This window comes from Pinus tabuliformis, chromosome 3_2 (genome assembly GCF_031772625.1).
Source record: "Pinus tabuliformis cultivar Carrire ecotype Pingquan chromosome 3_2, CPIR1, whole genome shotgun sequence".
In the NCBI taxonomy this organism is placed as follows: domain Eukaryota; kingdom Viridiplantae; phylum Streptophyta; class Pinopsida; order Pinales; family Pinaceae; genus Pinus; species Pinus tabuliformis.
Window position 1 is genome coordinate 416108385 of NC_142302.1, and position 18672 is coordinate 416127056.

At 38.4% G+C, this 18672-nt stretch overlaps 1 protein-coding gene across 1 annotated transcript; it reads right to left on the reverse strand.

Annotated features, from left to right (window-relative positions):
- Window positions 1–13316: 13316 nt before the first annotated feature.
- On the reverse strand, window positions 13317–13805 carry LOC149181142 (uncharacterized). Its single transcript, XM_089414095.1, has one exon. It carries the CDS (start codon window positions 13803–13805, stop codon window positions 13317–13319), a length of 489 nt encoding a protein of 162 aa, XP_089270221.1.
- Window positions 13806–18672: the final 4867 nt, after the last annotated feature.

Genomic DNA, 18672 nt, shown 5'->3' on the forward strand with positions numbered 1-18672 from the left:
GCAGTCTTCCACACATCAAAGGGTTCGATAGGCACCTAGTGATAACCGAAATTTAAGTCAATCTTACTGAAATATTTGGTCCCCTTGAGCTGGTCTAGATGGTCATCAATATGTGGGATTGGGTACCTATTCCAGACAATGCTTTTGTTCAACACTCGATAGTCAATACATATTCTCCAGGTCTCATTCTTCTTCTGTACCAATACAATCGGGCTCCCACAGGGTGATGAGCTTGGCCTGATGTGATATTTATATAATAGCTCCTGAATCTGCCTCTTGATCTCATCATTCTCTAGAACAGAGTGTCTATAGATAGGTCCATTGGGTAGCGGCGTACCCGAGGTCAGATCAATGGAGTGCTTGAACTGACAGTGCAGAGGTACCCCTGTAGGTAAGGATAAAATGTCCCTATACTCCTCCTGACCTTATCTATCTTCTTTTGTTGTGCAGAGGAGCCCTATTTGGAAGCCATGGCCACAACCTTCTTCTTTCCCTGAGGGTGAATCATAAGGAAAACAAATTTCCTAGTTTGGGAAATGATCTTACTACATTTCTTTGTAGTGATGAAAGAGATGGTGGTGGGCGGGGCTACCTCCGATATCCTGTACAACTTATTACCCAAAGTAATAATCACAGAGTAAGGTCTAGAATCATATACAACATGCCACTTCCACAAGTATGGTTTTCCTAATAATACATCACAAACTTCAAGAGTAACAACATCACACCATTCCTCATCCGTGAAGTGCTTGATGCTGTAGGGAAGACAACAATGTTGGCTGACATGGAGATCTTGTCCTTGGTGAATCCACTTGATGGTGTATGAATGTAGATGTTTTGTCATCAGTAGTCCCAACCTCTTCACAACCTCTACTGAAATGAGGTTCTTTTGTTTCCCGCTGTCGATAATGAACTACAACGGAGAACCCTTCACCCACATCTGCGAGTGGAAGAGGCTTCCCCCCTCCTCTGGATCTTCAAGCTCATTCTTCTGGATCTTGGTGGTGGCCATAGTGGCACTAGGTTCCGCATCAATGATTTTATTCCATTTTTCATTTCCCTTGTTGGGTTCTGACTCAGAGTTAGAACATGTGTTTGATTCTTAAGCCTTCAGCTCAACTACCTATGACTGTTTGGCCCGACACTCACTTGTGTTGTGAGTGGAGCTATTTTTGAACTCACACCGTTTCCTTGTGTCCTTATTTGTATTTGTGGTGTTTTTATTTTCTTTGGGCTTCGATGGGTTGTACCGCCTTGGATTTTCCTTTTCTATGTGGTTTGAGGGTGCCTTTTCCTTGCGTTGGATTTGCAGATCCAAAGTCTCGCTTTTTATGTTTAAACTTCTTCTCAATCTTGACAGCATATCTGTATGATGCGCCGAGCAAGGAGATGTCCAGGAACTCCATCTTGTCCTAGATGTACTTCTGTAGATAGATGTGGTACTCAAGTACCAAATTCCACTTAGAATCGTTGATACCCAGCTTCGTTTGAAGGGTATGGAAAACATTTGTGAACTCCAACACATCTTGGTCCCTTCCCTGCCTTAGCATGGTCCACTTTATGTATTTATCTTCATAGCTCTTGATAGGGTAATATTGTTCCTTGATGGAGTGTGGGAAATAATTTCAAGGGGGTGTGGCTGAAAATAGTGAGGATTCCCTCTCCTCCATTTGTTCACAGTAGGTTTCCCACTAGTCCTTGATGTGTGGGGCGACTTTGAGAAATGAAAAAGTAATATTTTCATGATTGGAAAAGTCATGAACTGAAAAATATCCTTCCAACATATTTATCCATTTATCTACGACGTTTGCATCTATCTGGCCCTCAAATATGGGAATATCAAAGTTAACTTGTACCTTAAAAGGAGTGGCACCTCCAGAGTCTTTGCTGGATGAAGATGCGTCGCCTGTGGGTAGTCATCGAAGGATATGGGAAAAGTCTTCCATCATCGCGTTCCTCTGTTACTCGAGGGCTTCCTCGAGCAATATTTTGAAAGGATCTCCTACCCCCTTGTCTTTCTTTTCTTCCGCCATGGGAGGTCGTTGGGGTTTTTGGGGCTGATCTTGCAAAGGTTCAACTAGTTCAAGCCCTAACTCCTTATACCCTGACCTCATTGGGGACATGTAAAGAAAAATAGAGAAAAAGGAGACCACTTTGACACCACTTATCTAGAATTATGAAGGAACGCAAAAAAATATAGAAATACCCACATACAGAGAGATGCAACAGAAATAAAACTTCATTTCATTGATATCAAAGAACTGAAATATGCTTACATACATAAATAAAAATAAACTAGTTCAAGCGATGGTAGCTTATCTTTGAGAAGAGATGTGGTGGCCACATGCCTCTGAACTGTGTTACAATGAGCCTCAAGGGAATATTTATTATTGAACAACAAAGGAAAATCCTAAACAACCAAAACCCTAACCCAAGAGATGGAATGCCAAGAGTTTGTGGGCCCTGTTGGGGTTAGTTAGGCAACCAACTTCTTGGGGTCATAACTTGGTCATATAATCTCTGTTTAATGTGTATGATACCATGTTGGAAATATATCTCTGAGTACTATAGGATTTGTGAGAAGGCCTCATCTATGGCCATGGGCCTATTTCAGACCTCAAAAAAGTGCCGTTTAGGGGGTCAAAACTGCTCCGGATGTTTAAGAATTGAAAAACTGCTAAAAATAGTAAAAGCTGCAATAAACAAGGAAACAGATGAAACTGACTGGAGGTCTAGGTGGAATAGGAAAGTGGCCACCAATATCCACCTTGGTCATAATCATTCATTATCAACTTTACAATATCTGATCTCTTCCTTCAAACTTCTTAATGTGTCTGCTAGATCAGGAGAGTCTCCCTTTCCCTAATGCTTGGTTGATTTCTCCCATTTCACTAATTTGTTTTCTAGCATGTGTGGGGAGTCATATGAAATATACTCAACCACTCTGATCTTCATCTCTTGGACTTCTATTTCTTGCAACATACTACTACTAGATAAACCAAATAAAAGGCATAATCAAAAGAATTACCTCAATTTATTTCTAGTGAGGCTATTTCATATGCACTGGTGAATCTAGATTAGCACAATACATAATAATATCAAGAGCATATCAGTTCATGCGTGAATCAAAATAATGACACCAAAACTGTAGAAATATCATGTACATGGATATAACAATAATAATGATAAAATAAATGAAATGCATGCATGATAAAAATATAGATCTACATAACAATCTGCATTTATCTCGAGGTCTAGTGTTGTGAACTTGCTCTGATACCACTTTGTTACACCCCACTCCACATTTACTCAATTTTACATGCTTACCGAGGTAAACGTGAGTTGAGAGTTACTATGTATGACCCAAATTCCAACGTGTAGTTATGGAAATGGGGTCCACTTGTCCATAATTGACTACAATCACCTAAAGACACATCATCACAATGTTATCAACTTAAATTTCCCTGGTGATCATTTTCCCTTTTGATTAGACCACTCCTTGACTTAGATTAATTCTCAGCCATACAGATACAAGCCTATTAGTGTGGCTAAAGTCCTCCAGCAACATGGATAACCCATCCCCAGTGTGGCTACGGTCGAGATTTCCTAGTTCTGAAAGTGCGACCACAAACCTTGTTCCATAAATTTAGGGCCTATATTGAAGGAAATTTCCCAGACTTTTCCAAAACTTTGTCAATAATATGTATAAATCTTCATGCTTTGTTCTTATTCTCTATTGTGGCTCATGCTTTCCCAACACATATTATTCATTTATACAAACACTTTGTGACTATTGTACCTGTAGGTCGTGAATCCATAGTTTATTCATTGTTTTCATTAGTTTTAACATATGTTCATCAAGAAGGCTTGCTTATCTCTCATACTAGTTGCAATAAAACACATATTAGCTCATGCATCCATATAAATTATCCAAGAGCATGTCAAACCATCAAACAAATCAATAACAAGAGAAATTCATATAACAAAAAATACTATGCATGTGATATACACTTAACCAATAATGGAGCCATGAAAAACTAGTGACATAATCAACACATTAAACCAAAACTTATGCTCACTGATCTTCATTAAATAATAACAAATATTAACATATACATAGTGCCAACCAAGTCAGGGACTTCCATGTTTAACTTGACCATAGATTGGGTTGAAAGAATCCTTTCTTCCAGCCTAATCACCCTTGTGCCATATTCTAACCATAAATTTTGGATTACATAGGACAAACCAAAACATAACCAAACATGGAATCCAGATGAAAACTATCTCTAGCCTCAAGCCACAATGATTTCACCTAACACCAGGTCCAAAAATCACCAAAACCAATACAATATTGGATGCCTTAGAATTTCTTCACCATACCAAGATGATTTTTCCTATCTCCACCCACCTATCAAGGGCTCACCCGTAGAAAACCATCTCCATCCTCAACCCTTGGGATTTTCCTGAGACCACCTCAACAAGGATCCAAAATATATTGACATCCAAAGCTAAACCAAACAGGGAATCCACTACACCATGGCTATCTATGAAATGACATAAGGAAAGGATGTACATGACTATAAACCCAAGTGAATCTCCATGCCAATGACAACAAAATTGACAAACAAAATAATGCATGAACCATGCATTCAAATCCCAACAAGATAATCAACCTACTCACTATTACCTGCAAAAAGCCCCCTGCTATTTACTCTTGCTTCCTTATGTTCAAAACTTCTTGGCTGCCACTCAAATTCCTCTTGCGCTTCCTAACTTCCTTGCTTGTCTCTAGCTTGTGTCCAAGTGTTGTAGTTTCTGCCTCTTTTCCTCTCTTTTTCCAAAAAGAATGCTAGAATGTTCTCTCTACAATTTTTTTCTTTTTCTTTTTTCTTCATTTTTCCTTGCATGCATTTTCTCTTACTATTTCTATACTTTTCTTGTCTCTTCCTCTTCCCCACCAATTGAAGTGGAATTTCTTTCATTTTCCTTTATCTATTTGCATTTTTTCCTCATGTCGTTACTGGCTTGTAAGAATTGCTTTTCCATTTATTAACGTTTGCCTCTTGCCAATGCCAATTTCCATAGCCAATAAATAATTAACCACAAGTGAATCCCAATGTAATTTTTTTCCCCTCATTCATCTTGGAATACATGTTCCATGATCTTTGTTTAATTTTTTCTCTTATAATGTCCATACAATATTTATTTACATGGAAATTTATCCTGGCGTTGTTACAAAGGAGGTGGTCATGCAGACCATAGGAGGAATATTGTGCATACCACCATATATTGTGGAAGCATACAAGGGGATTGTGTTCTTTAATACCACCATGCATTTTATTTATATACATCCGAAGAGGGATCCTGTGAAGTGCTAGATTCAAAGACACTGCAGGTTGTGTAGAGCTAGAAGTTAACAACACTATCAATGTCTAAGAAGCAGAATGGAAGGCCACAGTGGAAGAAATGGATGAGGCAGGACATAGAAAGAAACAAGGAGTAGTATGTTGATGATTTTGCGTAGGAGGTAGTACAAGAATATGGCTTAGGAGGTTCCTAGGAAGAATATTTTGCATAAGTTGGGGATAAGCGCAAGAAGGGTTGGCTTAAGGGGGCTTGACCCAAGTTCAGAGTTGTTCATGCCAACCAATACAACCTACATAGCATAGACTGTAGTCTCACCTGAAGCAGTATTGGGGGATGCTAGAACCAGGTTTATGCATCTAGAGATAGTGTGAAAAGTGATCTTAAGCCCTTGTAGCTTAGATCTTCATTCAAGCAGATTTCTATCCTTCTATGGCCCACTATTGCAACTCTAAGGAATTGGCTTCTAGAACTTCACGAAGTTCTGTGATCAGAATTTATAGACCTAAATGAAGTGATATATCCCCTTTCAAGCACTAAATAGTAACCCTAGATTTGTCTTCATGCAAATCTATCCAATTTATCATAAACCATAACAGATTCAACATTTAACTTCGCGAAAACAGGTAGTTACTTAGTTCATGCATAAATATCAAAGATTCAGTAGGTTTGCGCAACAATTACACATTATTCCATAGATAACATACCATTGAGCGATAAAGCATAACATGAACATAAATAATAATAATACTCAAAGGAAAGGTATTTCTCCCAAAATCAATATTTATTAAGTTCAACGTTTCAATTTACAGACTTTTCCATCTGTGCACTCAGCTGCAGGGGTCCATGCACTTAGTTGCGAACATACCAATGTCTCATGCATAATCAACTGCAGGAGCCTTCCCTTTCACCTAATTGCATGAAACAAATCTTTCCCGTCATAGCACTTTCCCAAAACAATATCTATCTTCACTTAGTTACCCCTTAGACTCACTATGACTCAACTATATAGCATTCCTCCTTACAATACCATGGCCCCTGACCTATGGGTGAGTCTAAAAATTGACCTATCCCTTACCCAACCAAGGGGCTAAAGACCATTTGAATATTATCTAGCTGCGTGCTCCAATTCCACATTTCGCAGAGACTTTACATTCTTTACAAAAATTTTACAAAAATTGGTTAAACTAACCCCAAAATTGACCCTGGGCACCCTATCCCAACATGCCACCAACATAAATATGGTGACTCACCCTCGGGTCACTCGACTAGTGCCTTGATCTTGCTGTGGAGGCAACCTAACTAAACCTGTATTGCTGCGATATCAATAGAGCTCTATACCTTGGCATGCTTCACTTCCTCCACTAGATTTTCTGTCGTCGGGCCTTCCACTGCTAGGTGCATTATTCTCTATGTCTACTGCAACTTCCTTAACTTTTCCTAAAGTGATAGAGTAAGATGAAAGGCTTCCTCTATCCATGGCTATAATATGGCCTTGAGAAGGCCCTCTTTCCTCTGTACCTCTTCCATATGTGATTGCAACTACTTTTCTTCCTGCAATCGCGTGAGGCTTTGGACTGGTGCCAACGTGCATACATTCACTCGGACTTCATCAAAATTGCGTTGTGTCTCCTGATGTCTATGCTGAGCTTATGCAATTTTTGGTCCTCCTGCATGTTCATCCATAGCTCCATGGCTTGATCAAATATCATCGTGCAGTCTGTGACTGCGGTATCCAATGTGTCCATGTTTTCCTTGATCGCTTCTCTGCATTGCTCCTGGACTTCTAATGGAGTGGCTGGCTACAACTTCAGCTGTAGCTCTGAGTTCTTCATCTGAAAATGGAATATGACTTTACCGCTCTCATCCTTCAACGTGTGGACCGCAGAAGCCAATTTTTGATTTTTGCTGTCATTGCAACATCCTCTAGAATGTTCAACTCTAGAACTGTCTTGCATGCCTGTGTTATTGTTGTCTCTTGGCTCTAATTGCGGGCTCATAGCTCCTCCTTTTATTTCAGGGCATGATTTTTCTCCGTGAACATCTATTCATTGTTGACCTTGAATTCACTGATGACTGTAAGGGTGCGCTGTTCCCTAATCCGCAGCTTGTCTGGAACCCCCTGATGCAGTGCATGGAGAGTCAGAAGTGACAATGTGACTAAGTTCACTCCCATATCTTTAACTATGCTTAACACAATGCGGTCTTCCTCTAATTCTGCGCAAAAAGATCCTTCTAGTAAAGGTATGACTTTGAGGTCCAAAGTCCATTCCAGCTATGCTATTGTCGCGCTCCATTGCGCCAGGGTCACTTGCACCCCGCTTGCTCCAATCCTTTCATTCTAGGTCTGTAGCTCATGTATATCCTTTTGGGTGCTCCCTAGCGTCTACATGTATTGATGTTCAAACTGCTGCCATAATTCTATTGTGGTGTCTCTGACCTTATCACTGATCTCATCGAGATCCCCTTCAGTGAGGACCATCGGGTCAATGCACACCTGTTTTTCATATTTGTGCTTCTTCCTTGGTCCGACAATTGTCTCCTTTCTGCGCTTCCTTAATGTGAAGGGAGTGCTCTTCTGATCTCCACCGCCTCCTTCATGCTTTGATTTTTCCTGCTCATCTGTATTCTAGGAAGACGATTATTCGACTTCCTCTGTGCCAGTGTGCTCTACCTTGGCATACTCTTTCGAAATGCTTTCTTTCTCCATAATTGCCTTAGGAGAAACTTCTTTATTTTTCTTCTTAGACAGAGCTCGTGCTGCCTTTTGTGCTGCCTCTTTATGCTTCTGCCTGATGATTGAATATGCAACAAATATTTCTACACCTTTATTGGTACCTACACCAAGTTTAGTGGGTTCGTGCCACTCTGCTGGCCAACTCCCCATGATCTCTTGCATGTATCTCTCTACTACTAAGTATGGCATCTTGTGCTAGATATGCTTAGGGTCCTTCTGCGTCGTGATTGACATGTTGTGGAAATTGGCCTTGAAATCCGCAAAGGCCCTTAACATATTGAACAAGGTTTGGGACATCCTTGGCTGCTGAATGATAACTATGCGAAGATTCATTTCCATGAGAATCCATAAAATATTCGACTCCTTGATCCTCTCTGGATCCTTTGTTGCTCACAGCGAAGCAAACTTCGTTGCTTCTGGTAAATCTTCTGGCTATGGAGGAAACTAACTATCCTCTGGCAATCTCTATGCTACTAAGACAATTGACAATACGAGCCACGCATAATGGAAGGGCTTACTATCCTCCTATGCTTAAGGATAGTTCATGAGGAACTCCTTGCACAAATACTTCGCCTAGTTATATTGTACTCCCTTCACACACTAGGCAACCAATGATACTACAGGCACCAGAACTTCATCCGCGCGACATTTTCTCATAATGTTGCCTATAATAATTTGGGTGGTGAACTACACTGCCTGGTCCTGAATGGAACGGACAAAGTATCTGCATGACTTATTTACGAGACAATATTCTGCCTTCATCTTATCTACCAGCTCCTTTTCGCCAGTTTTCCCTCCAAACTCCTTGGCAGGGTCCGCCCCTTTATAAGGCAACTTGTAATCTGATGGATGAGAATATCCATGATCGCGATGGGTTCCCCAAGCCATACACACCCATCATGCACCAACACGAGAAAATGGCACACACACACCGTGTTGATGATTGATCTGTGAAAATGTGGGACGAAGAGCATGTGGAGCAACCCAACTTGCTCAACACCTCTGATCCACTTCATGGGTTCCAACCATGTAACTCTAGTCTCTTTGTAGTAGATCTTCTTCATATATTTTCTAGTAGCCAAATGAGGGAATCCCTTGTGGTCCGCGAGATCCCAGTCTTCCATCTTCAGCACCAGAATGCAACCTAAGACTGCGCCTTCAAATTCAATCTGTTATGGCAATAGGGGCATCGAGACCATAAATTTCTCGGAATCAGGGTCTTTTGTGACTTTTCTTTTTCCTTTTTGCGAAGGGATATACTCTGGGAGCCATGTGATAGGCTTCCCCTCCTCAACATATAATTCCTCCACACCTTGGAATTATTCTTCCTCCAAGTCAACCACTTTCTCCGGCTGTTTATCCTTTTTCTCCTTTTGCTGCACCTCCAGGTTCTTCCTCGATGAATGTCTCACTGACATAGGTTTCTTCTACTTCTCTTTTGTAGCCGATTACTATGGCCTAAGCAAACTCAACACTATAGGCACAACAGGGGCAACTTCCATAAATACAACCTCAATTCCTTCCACGTGAGAAACAACGACTTTCCAATTGACTGGCGCAAACATTTTGGCAATAATGATATTTTGGTTCCACTCAGGTAAGGTTGCAAAGATTGGGTTTGAAGCTAAATCCTCCTAGAACTATCGACTCATAAAATTCAAACAACAAAGCTCACAGATAATTCCAAGAAGGCAAAGTGTTCTTCGGCTGACCAACCTGCTCAATTTATAGGCAGTTTTGAATTCAAATCCAATCGTTCCCTCCAATTTCGGATCATAAATGTGTTTTTGGTGACAGGTCCCCAATTTTTTTTTCCATAAGTGGAGACTACTTGCTCATCTTAATGAAATTTTTTCCATCAAATCATGAATATTAATCCTAACGACTAATTTTGGATCCAACTACATGGCACCATCCTCCATGGCACAACTCATCCATCACATCTTCGCCTGTCGCACTCCTGTCTTCCATCGTGCAATCTCCCTATTATTTTTTCCTACTTGTCAGGAAATGCAGTTTATAGTCTTGCAATCCCTTATAGCTACTGGTGAGCACTAGTATTGCAGCAATAATGCTACAACTCCTGGGCTGCCTACTTTACTCTTATCAACCCGGTAGTTCGTAACAAACTTGGAAGTGTCGGTGTTGTATGCACAAGTACTAGTTCTCACTGCAGGTTGTCACTTTGTCAATAGGCGCAATATCACTAGGAGCTCAAGCCAATTTCTATGGATTCCAGAAGAAGCTCTATATGTGAAGAAAGGAAAGAAAGATTACTCTACAGATGCTATTCTAACTGCAGAAAGGAGAAAGACAGAAATGTAAATCAGACCTAATAAACCCTAATTTAACCAACTAATTATATTTTTGTAGAAAACACTATGAAAACCATGAAAGGAATGCCATTACCTCCTCAAGGAAGTAAACAACATCTAACTATGCTATTTCTGGAAGTAAATAAGCAAAAAACATATTTTTGGAATTTTGTGTGTTTTTATGTGACTTTAACATGCATTGAATTTATTGTGTGTAAGTGTGGCAGCGAATAGGTGGTGTTGAATGGCAGTTTTGGGACTTGAGAGGATGTAGGATGGTGTGGATGGGTCCTAGGAGGTCTCAAGTGGCCTTTTGGAGGCTTTTCCCACACTCGGCCTTCAAAAGAAAGCTTATAGGAAAATCTATAGGAGGACATAGGAAATCTACAGGAGGAAAACAAAGAACTACAGGAGGCCTACAAGAGGAGGCCGAGAGTAGTTTTCACTATTTTGAGGGTGTGAGAGTGGGTGAAAGAGGTGGATGAAGGTTGGAATGAGGTGTTAGGGTCCTTAAGATCTACCATGAATCACTAGGAGAGAGAAAGATGATTGGGTTTGCTCAAGGAGAGAGGAAGAAATTCTATGGAAAAATGTAGGAACTAGGGCAGAATTGAGGTGAGATTTGGGAGACCTATAGGGAATGGATTAGATGGAGGGTGTGATTGTTGATAAGATGGTGTACTTCTGGAGGAGATCTACTGCATAGAAATTGACAGTCAACCAAGGAAATCAAGCAACAAGTGAAATGAATGCATTTAGGAAAAATAGAGTTTTGCATAAAAATGGTCTAAACTATGATCTAGGAAAGGAAATGCTGAGAAATGCTGTAGGAAAGGGAAGCATGAAAGAAGACTATTTCAAATTAGGAAGTGAGCATGATGAAGAAGATCTAAGGAAAAACAAAGCTGGAATATTAGCCTACTAAAAAGCTACAAACACTAGAAGTCTTATGAATGAGGAAAATCTATGTTTTTGGGGCAACAAGAGAGTCTTTGCCTCAAATCATGGTCCCAGAGGGAGGAAGAGAGGCCAAGGCACTATTTATAGCCATTTGAATCTTTTCTGGTCACTGCTTAACCTGCTACAAAAAGCACAAATGGAAGCAAACTACTGAATCATCAAAAGCAACCTATTCTTAACCATAAAGGAAATACATCTAACAACAACCTAATCTACAAACTAAAGTAAAGCGTACAAATACAAGTAAAGAGGGGCTTGGCTACTTGGATTGGGTCCTAACCCAAGAGCTTCAACCCTCTGAGGTAACTCAGTGCTAGCTCAAAAAGGATTCCATCTTTATTTTCAAAACAATACCAAGTTTACATAATACTGTCACAAAAATAATAAGCTCGAAGTTTGAGCAGAGTTTACATAAGAAAAAATTCTAACCCTAGTGAGGCCCTAGGCCTCTCTACTTATACAAATGAAGCTACCAATAGCTTCCTTAAAATCAGGGAGGCTTGGCTCCTAAAACTAGAGATAATCATCAGTCATCCTCCACTTGCTCGGCTGCCTTCTAGTGCATGATTCGACTGCTTGTACTTTGAGCTAAATAAAGGGGAATTCGAAGTGAGGAGTAATAAATGAGGGGAATTTCCTCCTATAAGTCCTCTCCTCTGTCCACTTTGAGTTATTGCTACCATTTGTCCACTGGATCCTTGACTTTGACCTCGAAATCCATCAATAATTTGCATTAAATACATGTTAGACCACATGGCACAATAACTAACTCAACTCACTCTATAAGCATAAATATAATTAGAAAATCATACAATAAGCTAAGAGAATGGTTGTTTTGACTAGGTTAGGAGGTAAAATGAGCCCATATAATTACCCATTTATGAGGCTCATCAGTTGTGTGGATTACTAAGACTGTCCTGCTATGATATAGTGATTGCGCAGGGGCATGATCCCCTGTGTACAAATTCAACCTAGTTCCATTCACTCTTTGAGGGAATGGTTCCCTATTTAGCTTCACGAGCTGGAATGTGCCACCATTTGTGATCTCCTTAACAACATATGGTCCCAACCACTGCATTTGAAAATTTCCTGGAAATTTGGGGAACTTGTTGTCATATAGCAACACTAAATCATCTATCTTAAAAGTGTGCAACTTAATATGCCTATTGTGCCATGATTTTTCGCATTCCTTTTACACTTGTTGGTGAAATCATGTAAGGAAGTGGTCCTCTTCTAACTCCATCAGCTGCATGAGCCATTCCTCCAAGGTCTTGCGATCCACCATCTATGTTAAAGCTGCAATACATAAACTTGGCAGTATACACTCCATGGGAATTACTGCTTCAATTCCATAGACCAACCTAAACGGTGTTTGGCCTGTCAACTTCTTGCAGGTCATTCGATATGCCCATAACACAATAGGTACGTGCATATCCCAATCATTCCTCTGCGCGTTGCAGACCTTTGCGAATTTATTCTCCAAAATTTTGTTAAATGCTTCCACTGTTCCATTCGCCTGTAGGTGATAGGGTGTGCTCTTTTGATGATACACCTAAAATTCCTCAAGCATCGCACTGATCGTTTCATTTAAGAAATGTGTACCTTTATCACTCATCAATATCTTAGGGCATCTAAACTGCGTTAAGACATATTCAAACAAAAACTTTGCAGTAGTGGTAGCTATACAATCCTTCACTGGCTGCACTTCCACCCATCTGGTGAAGTATTCAGTCGCAGTAATGATATATCGTGCACCCGTCTTCTTACTTGGTGGTTGTATTGGACCTATGAAGTCAATGGATCATTTATCAAATACCTGCAACAAAACCTGAGGCTATAAAGGCAACTCATCCCTTCGCGAAGGCTTCCCCATCCTTTGTCAAGCATCACACACCTTGTAGTGCGCCTTAGAATCCTTGTGTAATGTTAGCCACCATAATCTAGTGTGCAAAATCTTCTGCGCTATCACTTGCGTAATGACCTCCTAACACTCCTCCATGTGCTTCAATGAGGATACTAGCGTGTTCAAACTCTAGAACATATCTTCGCAGTATCTCATATGTTCCCATCTTATACAAATCACTCGCAATCACTGAAAAATCCGCAGCGTGGACTACCAAATCCTTCTTTTGTTGAGTAGAATAACCTTCCAGAGATGTTCTTGTTGTTAAAAAATGAATGATATCCATGAAATAATCATCTACGATGCGTACCACAAAGAGCCACGCATCCGACAGTCCTTCCTCCAAACTATTTGGTTCTTCATCTATTTTAGTTCTTGACAGATGGTCTAGTCCTGCATTCAGCCTTCCAGGCTTCACAATCACTTCAAAGTCATATTCTTGAAACAAAAGTAACCATCGATATATCTTCCCCCCCAATGCAGGCTTTTTGACCAAGTACTCTAGTGCAGAGTGATCTGTATACATTTTAAAGTGTCCACCCAACAAATAATGCCTAAAGAATTGCAGTGCATAGACCATCACCATCCCTTTGTGCTCGGTAGTGGAGTAATTCTTCTCAGCTTTAGATAACTTTGTGCTTGCGAAGGATATCAGATGATGAATCTCTCCTTCTCCTGCCTATGTTAATATTGCACCCAACGCAATGCAAGAGACTTCTACATGTACATGCAACTCTTTCTTTGAGTTTGGAAACACCAAAATAGGCGCAATCACCATCTTTTCCTTCAAGACATCCAGACTACCCTGACAATCTTCATCCAAAAAAAACATCACATCTTTCTTCAACAATTTTTCCATCAACGCAGTTATCTGATCATATGCCTTGATAAACTTCCTGTAATACCCAGTGTGTCCCAATGTTGCGTGTAGTTGTTTCACATTCTTAGGAGCTTCCAAATTCACAATTACAATGATTTTCACGAGGTCCACAATCAATCCTTTCTTGCATACAACATGGCTAAGAAAAATTCCAAAAGGGCACACATAATATGCACTTCTTCAAGTTCAGCGCGATTTGATACCTTCGACATGTATTCAGCATGAGGTGCAGACTCACAACATGGTGCTTCACTAACCAAAACATAGTCAAATCTTCAAAATAAACCTCCAAAAATTTATGAATAAATTCTTTGAACGTCGCGATTACTACTCGGGAGAAAATTGCTGGTGCGTTCTTCAATCCGAAGGGCATTACTATTTATTGAAAGCAACCCCACTCTGTTGCAAAGGTTGTCTTGGTTTGATCCTCTAGCGTGATATTTATTTAATGATATACCGAAAAACCATCAGTAAATGAATATGCCTCATGTTCTCCAACATTCTCTAACACTCCCTCAGTAAAGGGTGTTGCAAACGAATCATGCACGCATGTATCATTCAACTTTCTTAGGTCTATGCATATTCATATTTCACCTTTCTATTTCTTCTCTTGGACCACCATTGGGCTTACCCAATCGAATTCCTCTATGGGTTTAATAATACTCGCATCCAAAATCTTATCCAGTTCCTGATGCACCTTCTCTTTATATTTTGGATTTAGTCGATAAGGCCTCTGCTTAATAGGATTTGCATCTGGCTTCAACGTAATCTTCATAACACCTAAATCTCCGATGATTCCCTTCAAATATGAAAACTTCGTTGGGAATAAATCTTGGTACTCGTGCAATAGCTCAGATACCTTAAGAATGTAAACTTTGAAACGGGAACTATAAACTCAAAACAAGAACTGTGGCCAAAAAACCCCAAAAAAACATCAAAAACAGTGCTAAAAACGAAAAGTGCGTATACTGGAACGATGTTTTTTTTTTTAGGTGTCAATTTTGAACGTGTTTTAAAAATGGCAGTGACTACGAAATTTACTACGAAATTTTCGTGAAAAATATAGCTTCAAAACGAAAGTGATGATACTGGAATAATGATTTTTTTTTAGGGTCAATTTTCAAACTTTTTAAAAAATTCTAATAAAACCAATTTTTTATGTCTCAAACAAAGTTAATTTTTAAGGAAAAAACACATTAATGTTTCTGGTAGAATATCATTTTTCTTTCCTAAGTATAAATTTAACATGTTTTCAACCACAACATGCTAGATACAAAAGAAATTGAAATTTTTTCAACTATAAAATATAAAAACCATGACATTATGAACAAATTATATCACTGAATGAATTCAAAAGTATTTATTTGTATACTGAATAAAACATACATTATATCTCTAATTTGATATTGCATTGTATATATTTAAACAATAAAATTTATCATACTTAAGACATAATCCAACAACATAAAAATGCTTCATAACTTCTCATTTATCATCATTAATCATAACATATAACCCATGAGGTGTAGATTAGTTGGTTTATGTGAAATTTAATCCTCATCGAGTCTCAGTTTCAAATCTCATGAGGATGGGTTGAGGGTGGAGCCAATTGTGGGGGTTACATTGTCCCAAAGGGCGCCAGGCTCAATCATTATCACACAATCCTAGTAACGACATCCCATTGTTAGGCATAGCATCCCTCAATCCAACATATGGGTTGGCCTCTATTAGGAAAATCATTCTTTCATCCAACATATGGGTTGGCCCTAGCTTAGGCACTACCCATTATGTTAACAAAAAAAAAAAGAACATATAAAAAAAACTTGATTTAGGTGGACCTCTTATAATGGTCAAAAAGTCAAAAACCATAGAAAAGTCAATACAAATATTTTCAACCAATAGCCTATGAAATTTGTTAACGTTGACAATATGAATACTCGATGAAATACAACTCGTCTAAACTACAAGATTTCTTTTTGCCAATTGTGAAGTTGCTCCTTTATTTAAAGGAATTTCAATTGTGAAGTTGCTCCTTATTTAAAGGATTTTTTTTGTCAATAAAAAACTTTATTGATAAGAAATAAAAAAATTAACACCTCACTCAAGCACAATTTCAAATCTCATGAGGATGGGTTGAGGGCGGAGCCAATTGTGGGGGTTACATTGTCCCAAAATGCGCGAGGCTCAATCATTTTTGCACAATCCTGGTAACAACATCCCATTCTTAGGCATATCATCCCTCAATCCAACATATGGGTTGGTCTCTATTAGGAAAATCGTTCTTCCATCCAACATATGGGTTGACCCTAGTCGAGGCACTACCCATTATGTTAAAAAATAAAAAACATATAAAAAAACTTGATTTAGATGGACCTCTTATAATGGTCAAAAAGTCAAAAACCATAGAAAAGTCAATACAAATATTTTCAATCAATACCCTATGAAATTTGTTAGCGGTGTCAATATGAATACCTTATGAAATATGACACGTCTAAACTACAATACCCTATCAAATATGACACGTCTAAACTGCAACATTTCTTTTTCCCGAATTGTGAAGTTGCTCCTTTATTTAAAGGAATTTTTTTGTCGATAAAAATTTTTATTGATAAGAAAGAAATAAATTAACACCTTAAAACAAGCACCTTAACCACAAGATTGTTCATCCTTTACCTATATTATAATATTCCAAGTGTCTACATGTATTTTTCTATTCTGCTAAATAAATCTATTTATGTTGAGTCTAACTCTTGCTTAACTTAAACATTTCTCCGACTCTTTTACTTTAAAAGAATCTTTTATTTATTAAAAAAAGAGTTCTTTTATCTATTAAAAATTATTAATAAAAAAAAATTAAATTAACATACAACCTCAAAGTTGTTCATTCTTATTTTAAGTATTTGCATATAATTTTTCTATTCCTTTGTATTAGTCGAATACTCTCAGCTTGTCTTTGATGATAAAGTAGTCATTGAGAAACATTCCTAATATTTAAAGGTTAATTCTCATTACATATGCAAAGACTAATTCTCATTAACTTTATATAATACATATCTTTTATAAATTCTTCACAGATATCATTAAATGATAACTGATTCAAATATATATATATATATATATATATATATATATATATATATATATATATATATATATCTATATATATATATATATATATATATATATATATATATATATGAAAGATATCAACGGAATAAAAAGGATATAAAACCAATACCCATAAGCTGGTGATAAAGCAGATAAAACTATACCTATATACCTATTAAAGGAAAGGATATATGTTTATTAAACTGGTTATAAAGGAGATAAAACTATACCTATATACCTATTAAAGGAAGGAAAGGATATATACTTATTAAAGGAAAGGAAAAAGGGCGCTATTATATAGAAAAGTTCAACCCCTTCCCTCGTGTGAAATCAAAGTTCAAGAATACTCGAAAATAAATACTCAGGAATCACATATTAGCAGAATTAAGGACAAGCTCACATAGAATAAGATATGAGAGACGAAGAGGGTCCGAACCTAAAGAAGATTGGGAATGCAGAACTTGTGAGGCCCAACGAGCCACAGAAGTGGAAACAAATTTCCACTTCTTACTCCAATTGTCTACGTACAACAAGGTCTGGAAGGCATTACAGGACACCAGTTGGGACGCAATATTCCAGGATGCACAAATAGAGTACATTGCAAAAAGTATCGAGAATGATGAACGTCAGAGACAGGTTGACACGATGCAGCGCAGTAGGAGTAGGTGACACTCGTAAGGGGGCCACTCGTAGAGGTAGGTTGACACGATGCAGCGCAGTAGGAGTAGGTGACACTCGTAGGAGTAGATTGACAGGATGCAGCGCAGTAGGAGTAGGCGACACTCGTAGGAGTGAATGTCCAATTTAGGACGCTTCCCTTACACTACATTTTCTCTTCTGTCTTTTCTTATTTACTCTTGTTAGAATTTCATCTTTCTTACCTTTGTAAAGGAATGACACAACGAGGTCTAAGTTTTTTTTTGCCCTGGGGTTTCACAAAACGTTTGATAAAATTCTGTTCTGTTCTATTCTATTCCATTGTTTCAATCAAATTCTTACGATAATAAGAATGCATGTTTCTTAAAATACATAGGTAATTTCAGAGTATGTTCCTGCAAAATCAAGGGCTCTGTGTGAAGTTTTGAGGATCCGAAAGCGTCCATAGTAGTTTTACTCAGATGACACTTCTCTTAAGGCTAAAATCAACAGCATTATTTATAATCAATAGCATATGGGGAGGAATTTGAAAACAGACCCATGCTGATGATTGAGGAAAGTAGTGTTTTTATGACCTATATATGAACTAAATCAAAGGATTAAAACTTTCCTTTGGAATGCTTAATTAACATACTTGGCCAGTAATCGAAGCAATCCAAAGTTAAATAATTCCTTATAAAAGGAAACCAATAAAATGAAACAGAATAGTTTATTATTCATTCATTCAAACATTAATGATAGAACAGGC

Coding starts and splice junctions, on each gene's coding strand:
- LOC149181142 (XM_089414095.1), bottom strand. CDS start 13,805: ATGTATACAGATCACTCTGCACTAGAGTACTTGGTCAAAAAGCCTGCA.